Below are 27,260 nucleotides of genomic sequence, written 5' to 3' on the forward strand. Positions count from 1 at the left end.
CATTATACATCCAATATCTAGTAACATATTTGTTACAACTTTGCAAACAATTGCAATGGACAGGAATACTATTTATACAAACTATAAAATCTAAACACCATAATAAGGAATGATACAACAACTATGATAACTCTGTCAAACTGAACTGATATGGAAGTCCTTCTTTCTTTGCAGATGGAATGAATATTCTGGAATCAGTTGAGGAACCTGAAGGAGAGACTGGAACAATCTGGCTCCACAAACCGCAGCCTGCAGGATTATGTTCAGTTTCTCAAAGCTTTATATAGTAATGTGTTTGGTGACTCTGTCCTATCAAGCTCTTGACACACACACTCACCAATCGGATTGAATATTCTTAGAATTATATTGTATGAGCTGTATGAGTTCTATTTTGTATATTCAGTTGAAATGTACTGTACTGTTTAACAATAACAATAACAAATGCTTAAAATGAGAATGGACAGTCTGGTGTGTTTCACAAACAACAAACTCAGAAAATAAAGGAAAAAATCTAGATAGTTATCCAGCTTTTACACCCAGTATTTAGATGAACATTGTTCACAACATGTTACGATTTTACCCATTATGAGGGAAAAGTAGCTTTGAGGATAAACTGCCTCGACTCGGAACCATAGATTTATCATAGCCGGAAATGGATCACGTCGGAGTTTGACTTTCAGTGGCACTTATACCGCAATCAGCAGCAAGCCTAATAATCACCTGTCTCTTAAAGTGTTTGTCGTGTGTTTATTTACACGCCAAAATGCCTGCTGAAAGTTTACGATGGGATACATTGGAGGCCTTGAAAAACTCACCAAAGGGAAGACTGAAATACAACCCAGACTGGCTCGAAAAGGGGGAGGTAATGAACGTTAACATGCTAGCTAACGGCTTCACATAAATAACGTTAGCTCAAAGGTTCAACGTTGTTTCGCATGTTCTGCATTCGCTAACTGACAAAAACAAAGTTACAACATCACCAATATAATTATTAGCCTTCTACCTAGCTGGACCATGGTATGTATACAATTTCAGTATTCTAGCCAACATTGGACACGTTTTAAATAAGCATTTAATTTGATTAGATATGTGATATAGCCTAACGTTAGTGGTATGATCCTTTCTCGTCCCCTGCAGGATATTTTGTCAGGATGTAATGAAGCTCCTAGCTTGTCCCCACTCTCTGGGCTCATCTTGAAGAGGCTTAACATGAGCCCTCGAGCGCTTCAGAAGACCTGCTCATTGGGCTCTGCTTCCACTGACCCAGGCACAGGCCTGTCTGAGGAGGCCCCAGTCTCCTCAACCAGCCCCTTCCCTTCAGCCAATGCTCAGCCCACTCCCCTCTCTTCTCCACAACTGGTCCCCAGGTTGAAGAAAGACACAGAGCAGGCAAGTCTCTTTCCTGCTTTGTTTATACCATTATGTAACTCCCTCTGCGCACTATTTATTTTACATTCGTATGAACTCACCACATTTGTCTTCATATCGATCCACAGCAGATTGTTGGTGATGAGGACAGTGCCCCAGATGCCAGCAACAATCTCAGTCCAGTCACCAACCCCATTCCTTCTCCCACCATCTCCCTGCTGTCTCCCAGGGCAACTCAAATGGAAGGATTTATACGCATTTTTGAGGAGAAACATCGTGCCAAAGCTAAGGTTGCAAAAGCTTTTTTTTTGTTCATGCATCAACATGGCATAATAATATATTGAATGCATTAACAGCAATTACCATAACCAAACCAACATTGTAGATTAGAATGGTAAGCGTGATACTGGTGTGCCATCCCCGTGGCCTCCAATGTATTAGTCCACTCAGACAGGCGTGCATCAGACAGGTGTCTCCTACCATAACAACAAAATATATACAGTACCTGTCAAAAGTTTATATACACCTACTCCTTCCAGGGTTTTTCTTTATTTTTACTATTTTCTACATTGTAGAATAATGTAGAAAATAGTGAAGACATAAACTATGAAATAACACACATGGAATCATGTAGTATCCAAAAAATTGTTAAACAAATCTAAATAGATTTTAGATTATTCTAAGTAGCCACTCTTTGCCTTGATGACAGCTTTGCACACTCTTGGCATTCTCTCAACTAGCTTCATGAGGTAGTCACCTGGAATGCATTTCAATTAACAGGTGTGCCTTGTTAAAAATACATTTGTGGATTTTCTTTCCTTAATGCATTTGAGCCAATCAGTTGTGTTGTGACAAGGTAGGGGTGGTATACAGAAGAGAGCCCTATTTGGTAAAATACCAAGTCCATATTATGGCAAGAACGGCTCAAATAAGAAAAGAGAAATGACAGTCCATCATTACTTTAAGACATGAAGGTCAGTCAATACGGAACATTTCAGAAAGTTTCTTCAAATGCAGTCGCAAAAACCATCAAGCACTCTAAAACTGGCTATCATGAGGACCGCCACAAGAAAGGAAGACCCAGAGTTAACTGCTGCAGAGTATATGTTCATTAGAGTTACCAGCCTCAGAAATTGAAGCCCAAATAAGTGCTTCACAGAGTTCAAGTAACAAACACTTCTCAAGATCAACTGTTCAGAGGAGACTGTGAATCAGGCCTTCATGGTCAAATTGCTGCGAAGAAACCACTACTAAAGGGAACCAATAAGAAGAAGAGACTTGCTTGGACCAAGAAACACAAGCAATATCCTTTGGTCTGATGAGTCCAAATTTGAGAATTCTGGTTCCAACCGCTGTCTTTGTGAGACACAGAGTAGGTGAAGGGATAATCTCTGCATGTCTGGTTCCTATTGTGAAGCATGGAGGAGGTGTGGGAGTGCTTTGCTGGTCACACTGTCAGTGATTTTATTTAGAAATCAAGGCACACTTAACCAGCATGGTTACCACAGTATTCTGCAGCGATACGCCATCCCATCTGGTTTGCGCATAGTGGGACGATCATTTGTTTTTCAACAAGACAATGACCCAAAACACACCTCCAGGCCGTGTAAGGGCTATTTGACCAAGAAGGAGACTGATGGAGTGCTGTATCGGATGACCTGGCCTGCACAATCACCCGACCTCAACCCAATTGAGATGGTTTGGGATGAGTTGGAATGCGTGAAGGAGTGAAGGAAAGGCAGCCAACAAACTACTTCAAGACTGTTCCAGGTGAAGCTGGTTGAGAGAATGCCAAGAGTGTGCAAAGCTGTCATCGAAGCAAAGGGTGGCTACTTTGAATAGTTCCCACATGTTTAACACTGTTTTTGATTACTACATGATTCCATATGTGTTATTTCATAGTTTTGATGTCTTGACTATTATTATACAATGTAGAAAATAGTACAAATAAAGAAAAACCCTTGAATGAGTAGGTGTGTCCAAACTTTTGACCGGTACTGTATATATGGCATTATGTTAAGCTAGCATTTCATACCTAATCTAGACTCTTGAATGTCCTGGTGCAGATGGAGCTGAGTCTGAGGCAGGAGCTGCAGGAGAAGCTGGTGGCCTCAGTTGCGAGTCGTGAGTCGGAGCAGCTCAAACGCTTTGAGGAGTTGATGGAGCTGAAGCAGAGACAGGAGTACCAGAGTATGACGGACATGATGGACAGAGAGTATGCCCTGCTAGTTTTTATCTCTAAAGCATAATTGTCTCCTTTTCACCCACCAATATGCTGCTGTCCCTGTGACAGAATTTAAATGTCAAGAATCTTCATTTGCTTCTTGTCTTTCTCTTGTTTAAAAGAACACAAGAAAGCATTGGGCGCCAAGAAAAGTTGAAAGAAGAGCACAAGAACAGAATAAAGGTATTGAAAGTTTAACCATTGGAATTTCAGAAAGCAAAATGCAAAACAGTTGTATTTAGATACAGGTTGAAAAACCTCCTCCGCCCCTCACAGATCCTGAACCTGCGCCTGCGGGAAGCGGAGCAACAGCGTTTGCGGGAGGCGGAATTTGAGAGGCAGAGACAGGTGGAGGGTAGGGAGAGACTGCGTGCTCTCAATGCCGTCCAGGAAGAGATACTTCAACTCAATCAGCTCCTGGAGCCGGCCGCACCCACCCAGTCAGGCCCCTCCCCTGATCTCACATCCTATAGCACCCGTGCCAACCAGCTATGCTCCCAGGTGTCAGAGGTGGTGCGCATGACAGCGGAGGTCAGTGTGATTCTCTTTATCCCTCATCTATGATTGTCTTTGTCGAAGTAGACCCATGCTATGGGGGAGTGGGGAATAATATCTATTGTTTTCATCCTGTTTATGTCCTTTTTCTGTTCAATATGGGTAAGTCGTTGTGATTGTGATTGTGTAGGGGGAGTTCCCCAGTGTGGAGGACATGACGGTGGCAGAGCGGGCACTGCATGAGATGAGGTCACTGATCCGGGTGATGCAAGAGGCGGCTGCCCAGGCCCAGGAGAAGAGGAAGAAGGAGCAGGAGGAGGAAGAGGAACGCAGGAAGATGGCAATGCTGCAGGCCCAGCAGGAAGAGCAGAAGAAGAGTGCAGCTCTGTCAGCCAAAGAGAAGGCACGGAAAAAGGGTAAGGATGAAAGGATTGTCTTTGTTTGGTTACATAGGGTATGTACGAATGAGTGAAAGGTTAGGTAGTGAACAAGGGGTTTAAAAAGCACTCTTCTTTCCGAAGGCCTGCAGACCAAAGCTGAGCAGAGCACCCTGAAGTGGTACCAAGAGCTGCAGGACTCCGCTAACCAGTGTGCACAGTCTTTTGAAGGCTTGAACAACACTAAGGATATCCAGGTTGGTTGAAACTGTGCATGGGTGAGGAATGAACTGTGCCATTATAGGAAAATGCAGTTCCCATATTATGATACACCTTCACATTAAAAGCTAAATTACAAATGAATGGCAACATTACCCTTTTGTTCCTATTACCTTTTACATTTGTTTTTCAGACAAAGAAACTAAGAATGGAGCTCCAGAAGGCAGCCACAATCCCTGTCAGCCAGATCTCCAGTATCTCAGGTGCGTCTGGGTTATGGAGAGGGCTCAGAGGCTTATAATGACAATCATTTTATCTATGGGAAAGTGAAAGAAGGTGAACATTGCTATAATAATCGTGAGATTGAAATTGTCTGCGCCATGTTTGTCAAATACTCAGGTTCCAAGCTCAGGGAAATATTTGACAAGATTGACAAGCTGTTGTCTGGGAGATCAGTGGTATCCGGAGGGAAGTCTGTCTCCACCTCCCAGCATCCCAACGGCCTGGACTTTGTCAGCTACAAACTGGCCGAGAAGTTTGTGGTGAGTTCACATGACCTTGGCTTGAACTGCTGGAGACACAGCACTATTGGTCTGTATTATCTCTTTACAATTCTATACTTCTTCCTAATTGCTTAACTTTTCTGTTACGTTTTATAGTCCCATAGTCATACAAATAAAAGACTGTAGTGTCTTTTCATAGAGCTCTTAAATGCTTCCTTGTCAATGTGTTTGTTTAGAAACAAGGAGAGGAGGAGGTGGCGTCCCACCATGAGGCAGCCTTCCCCATCGCTGTGGTAGCCTCTGGGGTGTGGGAGCTTCACCCCAAAGTCGGAGACTTCATCCTTGCCCACCTTCATAAGAAATGCCCCTACGCCGTGCCCCACTACCCACCTATGAAGGATGGCACATCTGTAGAGGAATATCAGAAGTCAGTGAGGCATCACACTGTTTTGCAATGCATCTGGAACGAACTGTAATGAAACAGAAATTGATGTAATTCCATGACTTTGGGTTGAAAACACCAATGCTGCATTTCAAGTGCGTTGCTTCCACGATCTAAGCAAATGAGGTTAGTTGCTCTGGCTGAAGTGTTGTTCTGTGTCCCACCAGAATCTTAGGCTACCGTGTGGAAGATGGAGGGGTGGAAGCTCAGGACAGCTTTTTGAAGAGGATGTCAGGAATGATCCGCCTCTATGCTGCTATGATACAGCTCAGATGGCCTTATGGCTCCAAGCAAGGGGTATCGACAATCCTACATTGTTTACATAACGAATGCTAATATCACTATGTCAAAGCACTTCACTGACCCCCCCCAATTGTATACTGTTATTAGGCTGACCTTTTATTATCATTGTGTCCAGCCTGACCCACATGGGCTGAACAACGGCTGGCGCTGGCTGGCTCAGATGCTGAACATGGAGCCCCTGGCAGACGTCACGGCAACACTCCTTTTTGACTTCCTAGAGGTGATGAGTCATGTGTCTGACACCTGTCTCCAAAGACGGTCTCTGGACTAGACATTTTATGCAGGTCACTGACGTCCCCTGTTCTCGGTCTTCCCTTAGGTCTGTGGCAACGCCCTAATGAAGCAGTATCAGGTTCAGTTTTGGAAGCTCATTCTGCTCATCCAAGAGGAATACTTGCCAAGGTACAATCGCCACTCTCAGCAGTTCAGTTTTACATCAGAACAAAATAGTCTGCTGTAACTTTGTGGTACACTCTACCTTGACCGCTCTGTCAATACTCAGACTTCATGTTGTCATTTGTCCTTTCTTAGGATTGAAGCTGTCACCAGCCAAGGCCAGGCAGGCTCAGTCACGAGGCTCAAGCAGTTCCTAGAGGTGAGTGTGCTGCAAGGCCAAGTATAGCACAGTATCATAGGCACCGTTGTTTAACTGACACTGATGCAGTGTCTTTAAAACCTACTGAACTCTTAAAATTGGTCAAAAATGATCCTGTGTTTTCTTTTGTCTCCCTATCAGAGTTCATTAAGAAGCAGGCAGATCCCTCCCCCCAAAGGCCAGCTGAGCTCCCACTTCTGGAGATCCTGAGTGGAGGATGGAAGGATGAGAAAGAAGGTTTTGGACATGATGCATCAGTTGGATTCAAGGCTGCATCACCTCAGTCCACAACTCATAGAATGCACTAGGTAGAGAAGCTCAGTCTTGATGTGGAAGTTATGTTTGCAATGATGCACTATATCCTGATCAATTTGCTTAATAGTATGTATACTTAGTATAGTTGGCTAAAACCAAATTATAACTGGCTTGTATCGTGACTGCAACATGAACCATTTTATCCAATCTTCGTGCTAATCCTACTGCATAGTCATATATGTTGTTTTTCTCCTTACTCTTGTTGAGAACATTATACTATTAGGGTAGTTATGTAGCTTCTTGCTGTACAGTTCAAGGCTTTTTCCCCGATTCACTGTAATGTGATTAGTTTGCTTTACCAAATTCATATGGTATTACTTATTTTAAACTGAGGGATTTCTTTCCCTTTTTTTTGTTTCTATTTTTTGTTGACTGCTTTTAGATCTGAGTACTCAATCATGACGTCCCCTATTCAAGTCATTTTGTCAGGGTGGTCATAATGGAATGGAATCCACCAACATGTTTATAATTTGTACATTGACATGTAATTAGCTGTTTTTATATAGTGTGAGGTTTGCATTTACCACTCTGTTAGTGCTGAGCTTGTACCAAACCGTTGAGGCTGCGTTCACAGGCAGCTCAATCACAGATCATAATTGGGATGCCTGTCTAAATGCAGTCTGAGTGAAATGAATAATACAGGTGTAACTTGTAAAATAACAATGTACGGTGTACGGTATTAAAACACTTTATTTAACCTTTTTACATGTATGCACATTAGACTGGTTAATACATAAGTTTGTCCAACGGTAGCTCCCAAATTATTAAACCCATTTCACTTAACACCCAGCTATATCCTGCATAATTGAGAATACATTCTCTGCTCATGACTGGAACCCTCGAACAACCATCTGACGTAGAATAAGCAGTCAGGAAGTTAACATCCTGAAACAGGTAGCCATAATAAGATTGAGTATACTTTCCATCAAAGCATTACAAGGGTATTTCCTACTTTCATAACTTATGGAAGATCAAACCTAGAGGGAAAATTTCATGGAGTCATCAAATGTCATGTTAGCTCGTTAAATTTAAAACCTTTGAATCTAAAATGGAACCCAAAATGCTAAGACTGGAGGTAATGTAAATTTAAAAACGGCCAATTTGGTTTTACCCATGTCATACACATTGTTCAAATCTGCAGCTTTGACACCAGGTAGACAGTAAACAAGTATAAACAGCTAATTGCTGCCAGTTTTTGTAAAGCAAAACAAATCATTGGGTGCATTTTCACAGACAATATATCAAGGTTGGGAGTAGATTTCTGTAAATTGCAGCAGGTGGAGAAGGTCCTTAGGACAAAATGTTATTGCATTTTTCTGCCTATCATGCAGTCTTTACTTAACACAATCACTTTTCCCATCTCATGACATCTACAGATTTAGTCTTAGGGCTGGAAGTGCTATTGAATTCAAGTCTCCTAGCGTTGGTCAATGTTTTGAGCAGGATCAGTTGTGGTCTTCATGGCTTTCTGTAGCTTTCTCCATTCGTCTGTACCAGCTCTTCACCTTGGTGTTCTCCATCATGTCATTCCAGGCCTCAAGACCCTCCATCACTCTCAGGACCCCATACATTGCCTGCAGAGAGGAGAGTCAAGGACAATCAGCAAAACACACTTTGGCTATTGTAAACAAATAGTCTCATCAGGAAATCTGCATCTTAGACAAAGTAGACAATACAAGTTCTAGAATTCTAAGATAATGCTTCACATGACAGATGTGATGCTCTTACCAGGTCAGCCAGATTGGGCTGGTCTCCACTCATGAACAACTTCTTGCCAATGGCTGCCACACACTCATTGACTGCCTTGCACAGATCCTGTCTCACATCATCCTGCAAGTTGTGTCTGCAGGATAGAGGCATTCAATTTAAACAGAGCTCATCACTAAGCATTATTGGCTAGTTATATACAGTGGGGCAAAAAAGTATTTAGTCAGCCACCAATTGTGCAAGTTCTCACACTTAAAAAGATGAGAGGCCTGTAATTTTCATCATAGGTACACTTCAACTATGACAGACAAAATGAGAAAAAAAAATCCAGAAAATCACATTGTAAGATTTTTAATGAATTTATTTTCAAATTATGGTGGAAAATAAGTATTTGGTCACCTACAAACAAGCAAGATTTCTGGCTCTCAGACCTGTAACTTCTTCTTTAAGAGGCTCCTCTGTCCTCCACTCGTTACCTGTATTAATGGCACCTGTTTGAACTTGTTATCAGTATAAAAGACACCTGGCCACAACCTCAAACAGTCACACTCCAAACTCCACTATGGCCAAGACCAAAGAGCTATCAAAGGACACCAGAAACAAAATTGTAGACCTGCACCAGGCTGGGAAAACTGAATCTGCAATAGGTAAGCAGCTTGGTTTGAAGAAATCAACTGTGGGAGCAATTATTAGGAAATGGAAGACATACAAGACCACTGATAATCACCCTCGATCTGGGGCTCCATGCAAGATCTCACCCCTTGGGGTCAAAATGATCACAAGAACAGTGAGCAAAAATCCCAAAACCACACGGTGGGACCTAGTGAATGACCTGCAGAGAGCTGGGACCAAATTAACAAAGCCTACCATCAGCAAGGGCATTGAAGATAAAACGTGGCTGGGTCTTTCAGCATGACAATGATCCCAAACACACCGCCCGGGCAACGAAGGAGTGGCTTCGTAAGAAGCATTTCAAGGTCCTGGAGTGGAGACGCCATAGAAAATCTTTGGAGGGAGTTGAAAGTCCATGTTGCCCAGCAACAGCCCCAAAACATCACTGCTCTAGAGGAGATCTGCATGGTGGAATGGGACAAAATACCAGCAACAGTGTGTGTAAACCTTGTGAAGACTTACAGAAAACGTTTGACCTCTGTCATTGCCAACAAAGGGTATATAACAAAGTATTGAGAAACTTTTGTTATTGACCAAATACTTATTTTCCACCATAATTTGCAAATAAATTCATTAGAAATCCTACAATGTGGGCCTCCCGGGTGGCGTAGTGGTTAAGGGTGCTGTACTGCAGCGCCAGCTGTGCCATCAGAGATTCTGGGTTCGCGCCCAGGCTCTGTCGTAACCGGCCGCGACCGGGAGGTCCGTGGGGCGACGCACAATTGGCCTAGCGTTGCCCGGGTTAGGGAGGGGTTGGTCGGTAGGGATGTCCTTGTCTCATCGCGCACCAGCGACTCCTGTGGCGGGCCGGGCGCAGTGCGCGCTAACCAAGGTTGCCAGGTGCACAGTGTTTTTCCTCCGACACATTGGTGCGGCTGGCTTCCGGGTTGGATGCGCGCTGTGTTAAAGAAGCAACCCTTGGTTGGGTTGTGTATCGGAGGACGCATGACTTTCAACCTTCGTCTCTCCCGAGCCCGTATGGGAGTTGTAGCGATGAGACAAGCTAGTAGCTACTAAAAGCAATTGGACACCATGAAATTGGGGAGAAAACGGGGTTAAAAATATATATATTTTTAAATCCTACAATGTGATTCTCTGGATTTTTTTTCTCATTTTGTCTGTCATTGTGCAAGTTCTCCCACTTAAAAAGATGAGGCCTGTAATTTTCATCATAGGTACACTTTGAAGTGTACCTATGATAAATTACAGGCCTCATCTTTTTAAGTGGGAGAGCTTACACAATTGGAGGATGACACATTACTTTTTTGCCCCACTGTATCAGACAACCACACAAAAATTTGTGTCACCCACATACTTTTCAATCTTTTTGAGATGACAAACATGGCAGCTGCTCCAACATACTTTGCAAAGAAGTGCCAAACTTGCCCTCACGGACAATATAGTCAAAGGAGGCCAGGGCCTCTCCAGTGGACCGGTACACGTTGGGCGAGATCAGGTGAACCAGCCAATCATCTGCCCACTTACGCCATTTGATCTCCTCTCTGAAGATGGACAGTGAAGAGAAAGGGACATTTAAGCCTAGATGATGCTTGACAGAATATATCAAGAGTAGTGATGCACAGTAGGTCTTTAGAGAGGTTTGGACAAATACATTCATTTTCATTAATAACATTGAGAATTGTCATTATGGGCAGCAGTAATTTGGCATCCAATGTGTTCACCTACTTTCTGGAGTCTTTTTCTGGGTACATCATCTGACCTTCAGCTTCATTCACCATTACTTGTTGTTGAACTCTGTCACCTCCTTCCCCTTCTCATTGGCCGCTTTCATCTCTGGGTAACAGCGCAGAATCTCTGAGATGGTTTTATCTCTGGAGGAAGAGAGAATTCAGAATGCTTAGTCATCATGATCAAGAAGGACCACTTTATGTAAAAAAACAAACAAACAACTAGAACACTTCTCAGGAGGTAGCTACTTACTTGCTCACCAACTGTGTCTTCAAAGCGCTGATTATTACTGAGGAATCGTTCAGTTGCTGATAGGTCAAGAGCACAGAAGGAGAGCGATCACATGACAAGTTTTCCATCATCCCAGACACCTGTAACTAATACCAAGCCTAGCCATCAGATCCGACCCACTTGTTTACAGGTGCACTATGGTCGGACAGGCTTCCTGTGTAGATTAAGACACTGTAGAGCCGGTGCGAGATATGTACTCCGAATTGTCCCATTATCCCCACTGTCACACAGAAGACTGAGCAACTGCTAAAAAACTAGCAGTCGTCCAATCTTCTCTTTGTAACAGTTAGGCTAATGGGACTATTCGGAGAACGCACTTCTTATCCCTGGAATGAGGTACGTTTTCCAAGCCAAATATATACAGGAAGACTGTCTGACCCTAGTGCAGCTGTAAATAAGTGGGATCTGCTAGCTAATACCAAACCATGCAGAGTGACTCTGTCCCCCCTTACCACATCATTGTTCACCATTAGGATTGGCATTTTTCTGTAAATTGACCACTTGACTTCCTTCCTCATGACAGGGTTGACCTCCACAATCTCAATGGTCGTCCAGAAAAGCTCGCACTTTACTGCAGAACGGGCAGGTCTTGTACTGGTACAGGGTCAACTTCAGGCCACCATCAGAATACGCCTGTGGAAGACATACAAGTCAGAAAAATGTTTAAAAAGGCCAAATTTGGTTGAACGTGGATGTAACATTGGGCAAACTACATGACAAAAGTACACCAGCCAGTAGTTCCGAATGTGGCGATGCGTTCCATCTGATTTATTAGGCAAACCACAGACAGGTTGTCAGCTGACATGATCCACCTGACATGCTTTGCTTCAGGTAGACTGTATGGACATCAATGAAAATACATTTCATAGCTAATATTATTGCCTATTACCTTGGCATCTTCTTCTTCAGCAAGGTGATGTTGGACAGACAACTGTATTGCAGACAACTGTCCAAGCAGGAACGCACACCCCAGGACACGGCCACCGCGCAGAGGGGTGAAGGGCAGTTTGGATCGGAATCCTGAACCGCCCGTTCCGTGTGCCCTGCTTGATCTATGCAGCGAGACCCTTGGAACCAGAGAGGCAATATTCCCAGCAAGACATGCTGGAGACTCCAAAATGTGCCAGCCGATCTTACCGAAAGTTCTCGCGCAGGAAGCTGCCATCTTGATTTTACATCAATTCCCACAATGCAGTGCGTAGGGACTTGTTCAAGAACATAGTATCGATTTGCGATTTGGTGGGGTGTTGGGGTGTTCAAGAGCATCAATGTTTTAGAAGCTTAAGGTCGGGCATACTGTAAAAAAAATTGTCTGGCTGCTACCTAAGAGCCGGACAGAAGGCAGAAAACAGATATTTGACATCGGTAGGCCAGTTGTTATTTTTTTGCCAGTCTCAGTGCACAGCTGTAAATCATTTCCTAACATAAGATAAATGGACAGAATAAATCACTGCGTGATGCTGCAATGTACACCAAAGCAAAATGATAGGATCAGGCATTATATGACCCGTCATTTGTATTTTTTATTTATTTATTTAACTTCACTTGTATGACTATTTTGGGGGGGTTAAATGAACAATTGCAAATAAAGAAATCGCATGAAATTGTTCAAATCAGACCAATGCGCATTGCATGCTTCCCCATGGTGCAGGAGGGCATCATGAAGATAGAGGATGAAGCTAGAAATTAAATGCACGAATGCTGCAATTTACTGTGTAGTTTAGACTAATAGCTGAATAGACGAGTACAGGAACTGTTGTCCTACTACAGTACATGTCATCTCAAGGTGGTGCTGGACTCACTGCACATTTCCACAAGGATAAACATACACGCTGATTTGATGCACGAGCATCACTGTGGATAATATACTTATCAAAATGCTGGATGCTGGTGCAGAAGAAAAGAGAATATGTCCTGAACATGCACGGGAAGAGATTTTAAGGTCATGAATCTGAGAGGATGATAATGCTGGAAAAACAGGTATGCTACAGTTACCTGGGAAACATTTAGTATGTGAGATGCACCTGTCCTGTCACTATTTTTGTAGTGTTGCATAGACCCACAGAATAAATAATACACCATCATGTTATTATATTATATTTTACTTTGGTAGATTATTTTAACCTGAAACCTCACTGGATGAACCCCTGACCTAAATGCATGTGAATAGTAATTTGTCAGCATGCCCATAACCCCCAATATGTTTATGACTTTCTTAGATGTGTGGATAATTCTCCCAATGGTTTACTACGCTGAAGCTGAAACATCATCCCCTCATCATCATTGAATGAGCAAACATCATTATCACATCCATCATTGGAACTGCATCTGTTAGTCAGTATCCTTGGATATGGTGTGAATGTGATACACACACACTCTCATTTTTTGTCTCTCTCGCTCACACACACACACATATACGTGTAAATCCATGCACGTGCGCACACACAAGCATTCACACACATACACATACACTCATGCATGCACATACAAGCACACTTTTCTGCTTAAAAGATGAAGGGCATGGCGCTGAATATTTAAGTCTCTGTATGTTGTTTCTGGACAGGCTGTGCATTGATAAGAATGAACAATAAACACAATGATATTCTTGGCAAGGAAGTGAAGCTTTCTAGGAAATATGCTTTTTGGATCAGGCCCACTGGCCTTCAGCATCAGAGGGAGGGGGACCTCCCATTGTTAAACACCAAAGTCAGCTCTTGGGCTATCAGCAGAGCAAAGAAAGCCTACCCCAAAAACAACAAACTCGCTCAAACCGCCGTTGAAATGGACTTGTTCTATATCTTTCCCCCCCTGCCCTTTAATCATCAGAATAAGTTGCAATGTGAGATAACTTACAATGTGATGCTTTTGTATGTAACCTTACAGGTTGTCATTGTTCCAATGCTATAAAGCAGAGGGGGCTGGTGGGAGGAGCTCTGGGAGGACCGGCTCATTGTAATGGCTGGAATGGAATCTTTGGAATGGTACCAGACACACCAAACGCATGTCTGACTCTGGTCAGTTGATTCCATTCCAGCCATTACAATGAGCCCATCCTACTATAGCCCCTCCCAACAGCCTTCTCTGGTATAAAGTCTATACCATTAATACTGTAGAAGCCATTTCAGCCTACTTTTGTGGTTGTTGTCCATTTGTGTATTCCACACAATTTGTACACTAGAGGGCACTATGTGTTGGGTCATCGGTCACATATATATTGGCTCACAGGTGACCAGGAAGTAGGGATGAACAGGTATGGAGAGCATACAGTTCTCACTGTTGACACTATGGAACTAAGATTAGCCTACGTACCTGTAATACAACCTGGTCTCCGGGCAATTCGGCTGCAGAAACCAGGCGGGGTAATAACATCTGCCTGTATGGAATTATTGCTATTTTATCTTTGCTGATAAATGGGCAAAAGACTGTTGCCAATTTCCACTGCTCCAGAGTCCAATGGTGGCAAGCTTTACACCACTCCAGTCGACGCTTGGCATTGCGCTTGGTGATCTTAGGCTTGTGTGCGGCTGCTCAGACATGAGTCACAACCCGGCTCTTGGGAAGTGACAAAGGGCTCTTATAGGACCAGGGCACAAATAATAATATAATAATAATGTCACGTTCTGACCTTTATTTCCTTTGTTTTGTATTTATTTAGTATGGTCAGGGCGTGAGTTGGGGTGGGCAGTCTATGTTTGTTTTCTATGATTTGGGGATTTGTATGTTTTGGCCTAGTATGGTTCTCAATCAGTGTCATTAGTTGTCTCTGATTGAGAATCATACTTAGGTAGCCTGGGTTTCACTGTTTGTTTGTGGGTGATTGTCTATGTTGATTGCTTGTGTCATCACAGTTCTCATTTAGCTTCACGGTCGTTATTTGTTTATTGTTTTGTATAGTGTGTTTCAGTGTTCAGTGTTTTCTTTATTAAATTTCATCATGAACACATACCACGCCGCATTTTGGTCCTCCGATCCTTCTCGCCTCTCCTCTTCAGATGAAGAGGAGGACGCCCGTGACAAATAATCAATAAGTTATCTCTTTATTTAGCCATCTTACATATAAGACATTATTTGTTTATCAGAAATTGTGAATAACTCACCAAAGGTTAATGAGAAGGGTGTGCTTGAAAGGATGCACATAACTCTGCTATGTTGGGTTGTATTGGAGAGAGTTTTAGTATTAAATAATTTTCCACACAGTCTGTGCCTGTATTAGTTTTCATGCTAGTGAGGGCCGGGAATCCACTCTCACATACAGTTGAAGTCGGAAGTTTACACATACCTTAGTCAAATACATTTAAACTCAGTTTTCACAATTCCTGACATTTAAACCTAGTAAAAATTCCCTGTCTTAGGTCAGTTAGGATCACCAATTTATTTTAAGAACTTGAAATGTCAGAATAATAGTAGAGAGAATGATTTATTTAAGCTTTTCTTTATTTCATCACATTCCCAGTGGGTCAGAAGTTTACATACACTCAATTAGTATTTGGTAGCATTGCCTTTAAATTGTTTAAATTGGGTCAAAAGTTATGGGTAGCTTTCCACAAGCTTCCCACAATAAGTTGAGTGAATTTTGTCCCATTCCTCCTGACAGAGCTTGTGTAACTGAGTCAGGTTTGTAGGCCTCCTTGCTCGCACACACTTTTTCAGTTCTGCCCACAAATGTTCTATAGGATTGGGGTCAGGGCTTTGTGATGGCCACTCCAATACCTTGACTTTGATGTCCTTAAGCCATTTTGCCGCAACTTTGGAAGTATGCTTGGGGTCATTGTCTATTTGGAAGACCCATTTGCGGCTAAGCTTTAACTTCCTGACTGATGTCTTGAGATGTTGCTTCAATATATCCACACCATTTTCCTTCCACATGATGCCAACTATTTTGTGAAGTGCACCAGTCCCTCCTGCAGCAAAGCACCCCAACAACATGATGCTGCCACCCCCATGCTTCACAGTTGGGATGGTGTTCTTCGGCTTGCAAATCTCCCCCTTTTTCCTCCTAACATAACAATGGTCATTATGGCCAAACAGTTCTATTAATGATTCATCAGACCAGAGGGCATTTCTCCAAAAAGTACGATCTTTGTCCCCATGTGCAGTTGCCAACCGTAGTATGGCATTTTATGGCGGTTTTGGAGCAGTGGCTTCTTCCTTGCTGAGCGGCCTTTCAGGTTATGTCGATATAGGACTCGTTTTACTGTGGATATAGATACTTTTGTACCTGTTTCCTCCAGCATCTTCACAAGGTCCTTTGCTGTTGTTCTGGGATTGATTGACACTTTTCTCACCAAAGTACGTTCATCTCTAGGAGAAAACGCATCTAGTTCCTGAGCGGTATGACGGCTGCGTGGTCCCATGGTGTTTATACTTGTGTACTATTGTTTGTACAGATGAACGTGGTACTTTCAGGCATTTGGAAATTGCTCCCAAGGATGAACCAGACTTGTGGAGGTCTACAATTTTTTTTCCTGAGGTCTTGGCTGATTTTCTTTTCATTTTCCCATGATGTCAAGCAAAGAGATTTTCCCATGATGTCAATTAGCCTATCAGAAGCCATGACATCATTTTCGGGAGTTTTCCAAGCTGTTTAAAGGCAAAGTCAACTTAGTGTATGAAAACTTCTGACCCACTGGAATTACAGGGAATACAGTGAATTATAAGGGAAATAATCTCTGTAAACAATTGTTGGAAAAATGACTTGTGTCATGCACAAAGTAGATGTCTTAACCGACTTTCCAAAACTATAGTTTGTTAACAAGAAATTTGTGGAGTTGTTAAAAACAAGTTTTAATGACTCCAACCTAAGTGTATGTAAACGTCCGACTTCAACTGTAGGTACATGGTTGCAAATGGCATCAGTGTCTTAACAGCTAGATTTCCCAAGGCAGGCTACTCTGGGTACAGCCCTATCCAGAAATCTGGCAGCGGCTTCTGATTAAATTCAATTTTCACAGAACCGCTTGTTGCAATTTTCTTGTTCAGATTTCGGTAAGTGGACTGGTAAGTGGACTGGAGGCAGGGCATGAAAGGGATAATGAATCCAGTTGTTTGTGTCGTCCATTTCGGGAAAGTACCTGCGTAATTGCGCACCCAGCTCACTCAGGTGCTTCACTATATCACATTTCACATTGTCCGTAAACTTGAGTTAATTTGCACACAAACAATCATAGAATGACAGAAAGACCTGTGTGTTGTCCTTGTTAATGCAGACAGAGGAGAGCTCCAACTTCTTAATCATAGCCTCAATATTGTCCCTCACATTGAATATAGTTGCGGAGAGTCCCTGTAATCCGAGATTCAGATAATACAAGCGAGAAAAAACATCACCCAGATAGGCCAGTCGTGTGAGAAACTCGTCATCATACAAGCGGTCAGACAAGTGAAAATGATGGTCAATAAAGAAAACTTTAAGCTCGTCTCTCAATTAAAACAACGTGTCAATACTTTGCCCCTTGATAACCAGCGCACGTCTGTATGTTGTAAAAGCGTTACATGGTCACTGCCCATATCATTGCATAATGCAGAACATACACAAGAGTTCAGGGGCCTTGCTTTAGCAAAGTTAACCATTTTCATTGTAGTGTCCAAAACGTCTTTCAAGCTGTCAGGCATTCCCTTGGCAGCAAGAGCCTCTCGGTGGATGCTGCTGTGTACCCAACTGGCGTCAGGAGCAACTACTTGCATGCGCATTACCACTCCACTATGTCTCTCTTTCATGGCTTTTGCGCCATCAGTACAGATATCAACACATATTGACCACCAAAGTCCATTTGATGTCCCAAAGCTGCCCAGTACTTTAAAAATATCCTCTCCTGTTGTCCTGGTTTCCAGTGGTTTGCAGAAGAGGATGTCTTCCTTAATTGACCCCCCCACCATAAACTTAACGGACATATACCAGGAGCTGTGCCAGGCCTGCCACATCAGTTGACTCATCCAGCTATAACGCATAGAATTCATTGGCTTGTATGCAAAGCAGTAATTGTTTCAAAACATCTCCTGCCATGTCACTGATGCATCGTGAAACAGTGTTGTTTGATGAAGGCCTTGTCTGTGTAGTTTTTCAGTCCTTTTCCCCCAGCATTGTCCCAGCCATATCCACGGCAGCAGGAAAAATTAAGTCCTCCACAATAGTATGGGGCGTGCCTGTCCTAGCCATTCGGTAGCTCACCATATAAGACGCTTCTAGCCCCTTCTTATTAATGGTATCTGTTGCTTTTGTACATGTCTTACTACTCGAAAGTCGTCTTAATTCTAGCTCAAAACACTCTCGTGGCTTATTTTTCAAATTGGCATGTTTCGTTTCTACATTTCTGAGCAAGGGTGAAGGTTTCCCGCGAGTGAGTAACGATTAATGTGATTGGATGTTAATTCTTTGACTAGGCTACCTGTATTTGACATTGTGTTGTTATTGCGCTGAACACTAGATGGTTTCATTTGAATTTTGGCAGTGAAACGAGGCTACTGAGTTGAGAAAAAAAACATCCCCCAATTGTATAGCCCTGTTCGAAAATCTAAATGGACTGTTTGAACATGGGAATCACGTTTGTATTTGGTGTACCCCCGACGGCATTGCGTGTACCCCTGGCTCACCTTGTTCACCTTTCCTGCATGGTTTGGCTTCTGAGTGTGCTGTGCATCACCCTGTAACATACAGGTCCACTTCCTGTAGACAAAGACAGTCTGGCTTCCTGTCCTGGCTGTGGCTCTGAGGCATAGCCTCAGAAAGTAGGGGTGCTGAGGGTGCTGCAGTACCCCTTGATAAATAACAATAAAATATATTTATCCACCAAATTAGTGAACTAGGCCTTTATTACTCCTGAATGAGCAGAGAAGAAATGCTTGTCAGCAGAGTGAGGAGAAAAATACCCTCCCTGATGACAAACATTTTCCGGTTCCATGACTTGAATGGGATTTGTGCCACAAATGCTAAAACATATAATTTGGAAACAGTGCCAGCCACTGCCAGGTAAACTAAACCAAAGCGTGGATTGCTGTCCTACCTTGTCCATAGACTGATTAAAGGGTAAGGAAACCATTGTGTATTTTTTTTATTTGAGTGAACTATCCCTTTAAGCACATGGCATAATGAGTAGGATTCTGTGTTTTCACACGCAAAAGTGATTGGTTTTGATAAAAATGCTTTATCTGCCTTCCCAATAAAAACTAGTTTGAAAATTCAAACACACTGAGTATACAAATCATTAAGAACACTTTCCATGACATAGACTGACCAGGTTAATCCAGGTGAAAGCTATGATCCCTTATTGATGTCACTTGTTAAATCCACTTCAATCAGTGTAGATGAAGGGGAGGAGACAGGTTAAAGAAGGATTTTTAAGCCTTGAGACAATTGAGACATGGATTGTGTATGCGTGCCATTCAGAGGATGAATGGGCAAGACAAAACATTTAAGTACCTTTGAGCGGGGTATGGTAGTAGGTGAAGGGGCACCAATTTCTGTCAAGAACTGCAATGCTGCAGGGTATTTCATGCTCAACTTTTTCCTGTGTGTGTCAAGAATGGTCCACCAACCAAAGGACATCCAGCCACTCTTGACACAGCTGTGGGAAGCATTGGAATCAACATGGGCCAGCGTCCCTGTGGAACACTTTCGACAACTTGTAGAGTCCATGCCCCAACGAATAGAGGCTGTTCTGAGGGCAAAAGTGGGGAGTGGGTGCACCTCAATATTAGGAAGGTGTTCCTAGTGTTTGGTATACTGTATCCAATGTATATTTTATGGAAAATAGATGTTGTATATGTTTCTGGACGATGCACCATGCTGCCTTGATGACAGCATGACCGAGTGGCACAGGTTACTGTTCCATTTGTGAAGGGTGCTCCTCCCTCACCGCTTTTGCCCGCTCACCGCTTTTGCCAGCTCATGTCACGGTTCATAGGCTGGAGTTAATAGAACTCCCTCACTGAGGCAAGACTTGCATGAATTCAGCCACGGCATTGGCCACACGGTTTTGCTCCATGAGGGGAAAGCTTTGCCTTACAGTTTCCATGACAACTGCTCTTCTACAGTAGGCAGGCAATGTGGGTCTCTGCATCTGAAAACAGTTTTCAGTGTCTCAAGCCTTATACTATTGAACATGGCACACATACTCTTTTCACTGCCCATCTATCTGTCAACCTATAGCCAATGTTAAATTGCACCACAATACTATCTGCGAATTACGACTTAGTTTACATTTCAAATCTGTCTCTTGGGTCGTTCCACCTCAAAAAGACAAGAGGATTTCAGAGGATTTCGTCACCCACCATCTCAGATTGTTCTGAAATCATTTCTGTTGTTAGAAACAGATAAGATAAGCATTCCTGCAACATCATTTTGTTGAAAGACAATTTGAACAATTTGAGCTACTTGATTGCACCCAAATTTGCCATTTCAATTAATAGGATTCAAATAATATTTAATAAATATAGTACGCAACAACCGATTTAGACCAAACCTCTTCTTAACAAGGATTAAGACGTGATGACACCAAGCCCACCCCAATGGCTAGTATAAAGTACCAGTTCTCTATGTCTGACAAGTAGTATGAAGCTGCAGATAGGAGTATTGTTTCCTCATACAATGTAATCTATTCAGTGAATGAGATTATGGTTATTTTCCCCTGTTCAGAGAAATGCGTCATTGAAGTTGTTGGTTTATGTACCATCATACAACTTGATATTACTAGTTTCTGACCACTAGATGGTGCTGTTCCTGCTATTAGTGGAAAAAAGTGTGAAGAATTCCCCCCCTCCCCTTCCTCAATGTTAATTCAAGATTGAACCTTCAAATGATTTATGAATGTAGAGTGAAGTGTTAAAGTCAGAACAATGTATTTGCCCAAATACATATCAAAGAAAAATCATCAACAGAGCTGAGGACTACTCATATCTCATTTTATTATTTCACTTTCTTTTCCTTTAGTGCATCTTCTATTGCAGGGATGTATCTACATCCCAAGTGATGTTGGCGACCAGTTGCAGGGGTCGTTGCATTAATGGTGCAGATGATGCCTGGTTTTGGTACATAACATGTGTCCTTTATGTTTGGCCAATAAAATGACCTTGCTGGATAACTTGGATGCATGAATTTCAACTTTACGTCCATGTTTTCATCATCCACAGCATCTGCAATTCAAATCCAGTACTCATCATAGCAGCAAACTATAACACAAGAACTCTGCCAGGAACCCGCAACTTCCATCACTTTGTTCCACTCTCCAAAAGCCTCATAGGTGCAAAGAAAGTTTCCAGTGACACATATTATGCCATTAAGTTTGATATGGTCCTTGGGAAATCCATAGATGAGCATACAGTGGTGAATGTGTGTGAATCTTATTTTCTAATCAGACTGATACTGTATAATGGCTGTTGGTGTGGGCTTGGTGTGGGGTGTGGGGGGGTCTGTGGGTGGCTCTTGACCATTTATTTGGATTCCTCATGTCTTAATCATTGGCAGGATGAAGTTTGGTACAACTCGGATGTTAGGTACTATATTTATTGAATATTATGTGAATCCCACAAATTAATAGGGCCAATTTGGGTGCAGTCAATTAGCTTAAGATCGAATTATATTTCAACCAAATAATGTTACAGGAATGCTTCTCTTCTCTGTTGCTAACTGCAGAAACCATTTCAGAACAATCTGAGATGGTGGGTGTCTTGGCTTGCTGAAATGACATGGAATGACCCCCTTCTCACTTCTCTGAATGAGCATTGTACACTACATGTTGATGCTTTTGAAACGTATATTTCACAACCGTGAATCCCCCTGGTGAATGATGAAACAGGACGTTAGTCATATTCCAGAAGTGTACATTGTACACAAAAGTACCAAGTGTGTATGTGCGGTCTTCAGGGGAGGAACAACTTTTTTTTCTCCAATCTTGTAAGAAGTTACTTTAGGCTTTAGCCATTTGAGGTAAAAGCCGTGTGACCTACATATCATGCCTAAGATTCATTTTAGCTCTGCTGTTAGTTTGAAACCCTAGGGAGCTACTCGAGATGGTAGCTGGGGCATCAAGAGAAGCAGTACTTCATGCAGGAAGATGCATGGACTGTGTACACATTGTACCTCTAATGTATGTGGCCAAACAAACACTTCTAATGTTGCCTTGACCACCGCCCACATAGCGACATCCTTTCGCCCCAGAGCAATTTCTCTTGTTTCCCCTGGATGTGTTGTTTATTTAGCACCTCTGGTTACACATAACAATGTAGCTTGGCTTCCAGTGTTAACATTCATTCCACTGCAGCACAGTCAGGGAGTGAGGCAGAGAGAGATGAGCACACCTGCTGCATTTCACATTCGTTTTTTTCTCTCTGCCTTCTGCATACAGTACTTATTATGCAGGCTGTGGTCAGTGTGAAAGGGTGTGTGAACAACATTACAATGCTACTGAGGAAGAAAAAGCAGCCACTAATGTGGGATAAGCAGCTGAATGATGAGAGGTTCTACCTACATCTGCAGGATGAAATAGATAAAAGCAGAGAGGGCAGCAGCTGACAGCACAGACATTCCCTTGTGAGAAACACTCTGGGAGAATCGCATTTTCTCACTCCTCGCGTCCCCTCTTCTCGCCTCCTTCTCAAAACCTATTGGATGAGAAAGCCAAAGGTCCCGCCCCTCTGACCTTCTCCTCCAATGGGTTTTGAGAAGGAGATGGGGAGAGAATAGAGACGACGCGAGGAGTATACAATTTAGATTCTCACAACGTAGCGCTGAAAGGAGAGTGAGAGGGGAGGGAGAGAGAGAGAGAGAGAGAGGCTAGAAGAAGCAGGTGAGGGAGCCGAGGGGGTTTCTCTACCTCTCAGACAGGTTCCTTCAAGTCTTCAGTAGAGGCAGCGGCAGCAACAGTGGAAGTTGTGGTGTTGTTTCTGTTAACAGCAGCCCGGAGTACCTGTTTGTTTGTGTGCGTGTGTGTGATTGATGCAGAGTGAGCGTTAAAGCCGGAGGGAGTGTAGCGATCTGTTGCTCCGGGAGCATCGGTCGTCTGTTCTCTGTCTCTGGGAGTGCTTTAGCAGCATGGAGACCAAGTCCCTCTTCAGCCTTCACAAAGCCTTGGCTCAGCCAGTCAAGATGTGTATGTTTGACTTCCCTGTCAACATACTGGATGATCTGGTAAGAAATAGCTCATATGTTGTTATTTGATTCAGTCGCAGTCTTTTTGGCTGTGTGTGTGTATGTGAGAGAAAGAGTTTATGGGTGAGAGAGAGGGTGGTGATTCAGAGAAGGAGGATGTGTTTGTCTGTTACAGTATGCTACCACCAGGGTGGTGGTTCAGCTGTTCAGTGTGTCTGGCACACATCCAAGAGCAGAGTTGGGCAACCATTCCCCTGTGGTGTGCGTTTACTTCGATATGTTTTTCTTGCGCATGTTTAGTCATGCCCACTATTGAATGTGGATGTGTTTTTATTGTTTATTACATAGTTATAAATATGGTATTACTTGCTACTTGGTGGTTCATTCTTTTTATCGGTGTTGGAAATTATTTGGTTTTGTGTTGTTGTAATTCACTGAGTTTGGAAATAGACTGTGACATTGGTCTCTAGTTCCTCCTCACTGTGACAAGTCCATCTCTGTGTGTTTCATTGTGTCAGCTGTTTTCCTCTAGTCGTGCTCTTCTTACTCAAACCCTCTTACACTTGATTATAGAGGAAGTTGCTTCTGTTGTTCCCTATGGTAGCCGCTGGTCTATGATTTATTTCCAATTACATGTTGAACAAATAAGTTGGGAAACAGAATCTTTGCACTAGAGGCATTTCGTAAAACCTGCTGGCAGTCTTGGCCCAAACCCAATCAGAAATACCCTGCTTTTCCCTGCTATTAGATAGGGTGTCTCCTTAAGGTATTGTAAAGCTGCCTCAGAAGGGTTGCATTTCAAATGGTCTTCAGTTAGCTGCAGGCCAGTTGTCAAAAAGTTTTTAAATGCTAAGACCTACGAGCTAGGAGTGCCTCAGAATGGGCCTGCAGCTCCTTGAAATAATGGTGAGCAATAAATCCATCCGTTCATAAGAGCAGACTCTTTCTGTCAGGTAGTTAGGAGGTCTGTGGTTCTCAGAAGTGATTTCATTCTGTTTGAATGGGACGTTTCATAGTCCTGTCCTGCAGTAAATTGCCAGATTGGCTTCATGGGTCGAATGTTATGAATATTTTAATTAATAAACTTTATTTTTAAAAACACACAGAAAATCTGATGTATATAAAGTGTAATATTGGGATGCAAACTCAAAATTGAATTAATTTCAACTATCTCTGACATGGTACAAGTGTCTTCTTTTTTTTAAGCTCATAACTAAACTTAACAAAAAGAAGAATAACTATATTATGAAGCCAAGATCAATGACATAAAGAATGATGGAAAAAAACTTAAAAGAAATTATGAGCAGAAAGACCAATTTAACTCCATCTTTCATTGAATCATATGGCTTATTCATCACAAAACCATTTGATGTTGCCAATTATTGTAATGATTACTTAATTGGCCAAGTGGACAAACTTAGGCAGGAAATGCCAAAAATGAACAGTGAAGCGGCCTTTACTGGTTCTAACAGCAGACCTATAAGCTTTCTAGCAATGCCATTTCGCTGTAAACAAATTAACAACAGACTTTCAGCATGCTAATAGAGAAGGGCACTCAACATGTACTGCACTGACACAAATGACGGATGATTGTTTGAAATAAATTGATAATAATAACATTGTCGGAGCTGTACTGTTAGATTTCAGTGCATAACCTGTTGTTGAAAATACGTATGGCTTTTCAGCCTTTGCCATATTGTGGATTCAGAGCTATCTATCTAATATAATTGAAAGGGCTTTCTTTAATGGAAGCTTCTCTAATGTCAAACATGTAAAGTGTGGTGTACCGCAGGGCAGCTCTCTAGGCCCTCTACTCTTTTCTATTTTTAACAATGACCTGCCACTGGCATTAAACAAAACATGTGTGTCCATGTATGCTGATGATTAACAAAGAGTAGTAGTTTGTTTTGGAATGGGTGGCCAGTAATAAACTGTTCCTGAACATCTCTAAAACTAAGAGCATTGTTTTTGGTACAAATCATTCCCTAAGTTCTAGACCTAAGCTGAATCTGGTAATGAAGGGTATGGCTATTGAACAAGTTGAGGAGACTAAATTACTTAGCGTTACCTTAGATTGTAAACTGTCATGGTCAAAACATATAGATTCAATGGTTGTAAAGATGAGGAGAGGTCTGTCCGTAATAAAGAGATGCTCTGCTTTTTCGACACCACACTCCAAAAAGCATGTCCAGCAGGCTCTAGTTTTGTCTTATCTTGATTATTGTCCAGTCTTGTGGCCGAGTGCTGTAAGGAAGGACCTAGTTAAGCTGCAGCTGACCCAGAACAGAGTTGCATGTCTTGCTCTTCATTGTATTCAGAGGCCTGATATAAATACTATGCATGCCAGTCTCTCTTGGTTAAAAGTCTATTTTTATAAGAAACATTTAGGTGAAAATCCCAAATTGTGTGCATAGTCAATTACACACAGCTTTGACACACACACTTACCCCACAAGACATGCCACCAGGGGTCTTTTCACAGTCCCCAAATCCAGAACAAATTCAAGAAAGTGTACAGTATTATATAGAGCCATTATTGCTTGGAGCTCCGTTCCATCTCATATTGTTCAACTGAACAGCAAACCTGGTTTCAAAAGACAGATAAAGCAACACCTCACAGCACAACGCCTCTCCCCTATTTGACCTAGATAGTTTGTGTGTATTGATATGTAGGCTACGTGTGCCTTTTGTAAAAATATATATACAGTGGAGCAAAAAAGTATTTAGTCAGCTACCAATTGTGCAAGTTCTCCCACTTAAAAAGATGAGAAAGGCCTGTAATTTTCATCATAGGTACACTTCAACTATGACAGACAAAATGAGAAAAAAAATCAAGAAAATCACATTGTAGGATTTTTTATGAATTTATTTGCAAATTATGGTAGAAAATAAGTATTTGGTCAATAACAAAAGTTTATTTCAATACTTTGTTATATACCCTTTGTTGGCAATGACAGAGGTCAAACGTTTTCTGTAAGTCTTCACAAGGTTTTCATACACTGTTGCTGGTATTTTGGCCCATTCCTCCATGCAGATCTCCTCTAGAGCAGTGATGTTTTGGGGCTGTTGCTGGGCAACACGGACTTTCAACTCCCTCCAAAGATGTTCTATGTGGTTGAGATCTGGAGACTGGCTAGGCCACTCTAGGACCTTGAAATGCTTCTTACGAAGCCACTCCTTCGTTGCCCGGGCGGTGTGTTTGGGATCATTGTCATGCTGAAAGACCCAGCCACGTTTCATCTTCAATGCCCTTGCTGATGGAAGGAGGTTTTCACTCAAAATCTCACGATACATGGCTCCATTCATTCTTTCCTTTACACGGATCAGTCGTCCTGGTCCCTTTGCAGAAAAACAGCCCCAAAGCATGATGTTTCCACCCCCATGCTTCACAGTAGGTATGGTGTTCTTTGGATGCAACTCAGCATTCTTTGTCCTCCAAACACGACGAGTTGAGTTTTTACCAAAAAGTTATATTTTGGTTTCATCTGACCATATGACATTCTCCCAATCTTCTTCTGGATCATCCAAATGCTCTCTAGCAAACTTCAGACGGACCTGGACATGTACTGGCTTAAGCAGGGGGACACGTCTAGCACTGCAGGATTTGAGTCCCTGGCGTCGTAGTGTGTTACTGATGGTAGGCTTTGTTACTTTGGTCCTAGCTCTCTGCGGGTCATTCACTAGGTCCCCCCGTGTGGTTCTGGGATTTTTGCTCACCGTTGTTGTGATCATTTAGACCCCATTTTGAGATCTTGCGTGAAGCCCCAGATCGAGGGAGATTATCAGTGGTCTTGTATGTCTTTCATTTCCTAATAATTGCTCCCACAGTTGATTTCTTCAAACCAAGCTGCTTACCTATTGCAGATTCAGTCTTCCCAGCCTGGTGCAGGTCTACAATTTTGTTTCTGGTGTCCTTTGACAGCTCTTTGGTCTTGGCCATAGTGGAGTTTGGAGGTTGTAGACAGGTGTATTTTATACTGAT

General features: G+C 42.4%; 2 protein-coding genes and 1 pseudogene across 11 annotated transcripts in view; 2 read left to right on the forward strand and 1 right to left on the reverse strand.

The window, feature by feature from the left end:
- Window positions 1-174: 174 nt before the first annotated feature.
- gle1 (GLE1 RNA export mediator) lies at window positions 175-10,850 on the forward strand. 8 transcript variants are annotated; one of them, XR_016484555.1, is made up of 17 exons: window positions 175-862; window positions 1,138-1,389; window positions 1,497-1,658; window positions 3,435-3,583; window positions 3,715-3,775; window positions 3,869-4,123; window positions 4,278-4,503; window positions 4,609-4,721; window positions 4,877-4,946; window positions 5,083-5,225; window positions 5,423-5,613; window positions 5,796-5,925; window positions 6,047-6,151; window positions 6,251-6,333; window positions 6,463-6,526; window positions 6,668-6,834; window positions 8,375-10,850. XR_016484555.1 is itself a non-coding variant. In XM_021621245.3 (16 exons), the coding sequence occupies exons 1-16, from the start codon at window positions 764-766 to the stop codon at window positions 6,734-6,736; spliced, it is 2,172 nt and encodes a 723-aa protein (XP_021476920.2). In that variant the 5' UTR covers window positions 175-763; the 3' UTR covers window positions 6,737-7,546. The 8 variants fall into 8 exon arrangements, 4 of the variants coding, with proteins under 4 accessions (XP_021476920.2, XP_021476921.2, XP_021476922.2 ...); XR_016484556.1 differs by having other exon boundaries at window positions 1,500-1,658; XR_016484557.1 differs by having other exon boundaries at window positions 643-1,017.
- Window positions 7,514-12,435, reverse strand: LOC118937364 (prostaglandin E synthase 2-like; annotated as a pseudogene). Its single transcript, XR_016484559.1, has 7 exons — window positions 12,090-12,435; window positions 11,653-11,833; window positions 11,162-11,217; window positions 10,907-11,052; window positions 10,532-10,722; window positions 8,570-8,684; window positions 7,514-8,415 (listed from the first exon to the last, which is right to left on the reverse strand). The product of XR_016484559.1 is annotated as a prostaglandin E synthase 2-like (transcript).
- A 9,158-nt stretch (window positions 12,436-21,593) lies between these two features.
- The window catches only part of LOC110535052 (ral guanine nucleotide dissociation stimulator), a 36,521-nt gene continuing 30,854 nt past the window's right edge, over window positions 21,594-27,260 (forward strand). For both annotated transcript variants that reach the window (XM_036935713.2, XM_090190433.1), the window contains exon 1: window positions 21,594-23,318. In XM_036935713.2, coding sequence (XP_036791608.2) covers window positions 23,223-23,318 — 96 coding nt within the window. In that variant the 5' untranslated portion in view covers window positions 21,594-23,222. The remainder of the gene's footprint in view (window positions 23,319-27,260) is intronic.

Source organism: Oncorhynchus mykiss, chromosome 11 (assembly GCF_057628025.1).
Source record: "Oncorhynchus mykiss isolate SJ-2025 chromosome 11, ASM5762802v1, whole genome shotgun sequence".
In the NCBI taxonomy this organism is placed as follows: domain Eukaryota; kingdom Metazoa; phylum Chordata; class Actinopteri; order Salmoniformes; family Salmonidae; genus Oncorhynchus; species Oncorhynchus mykiss.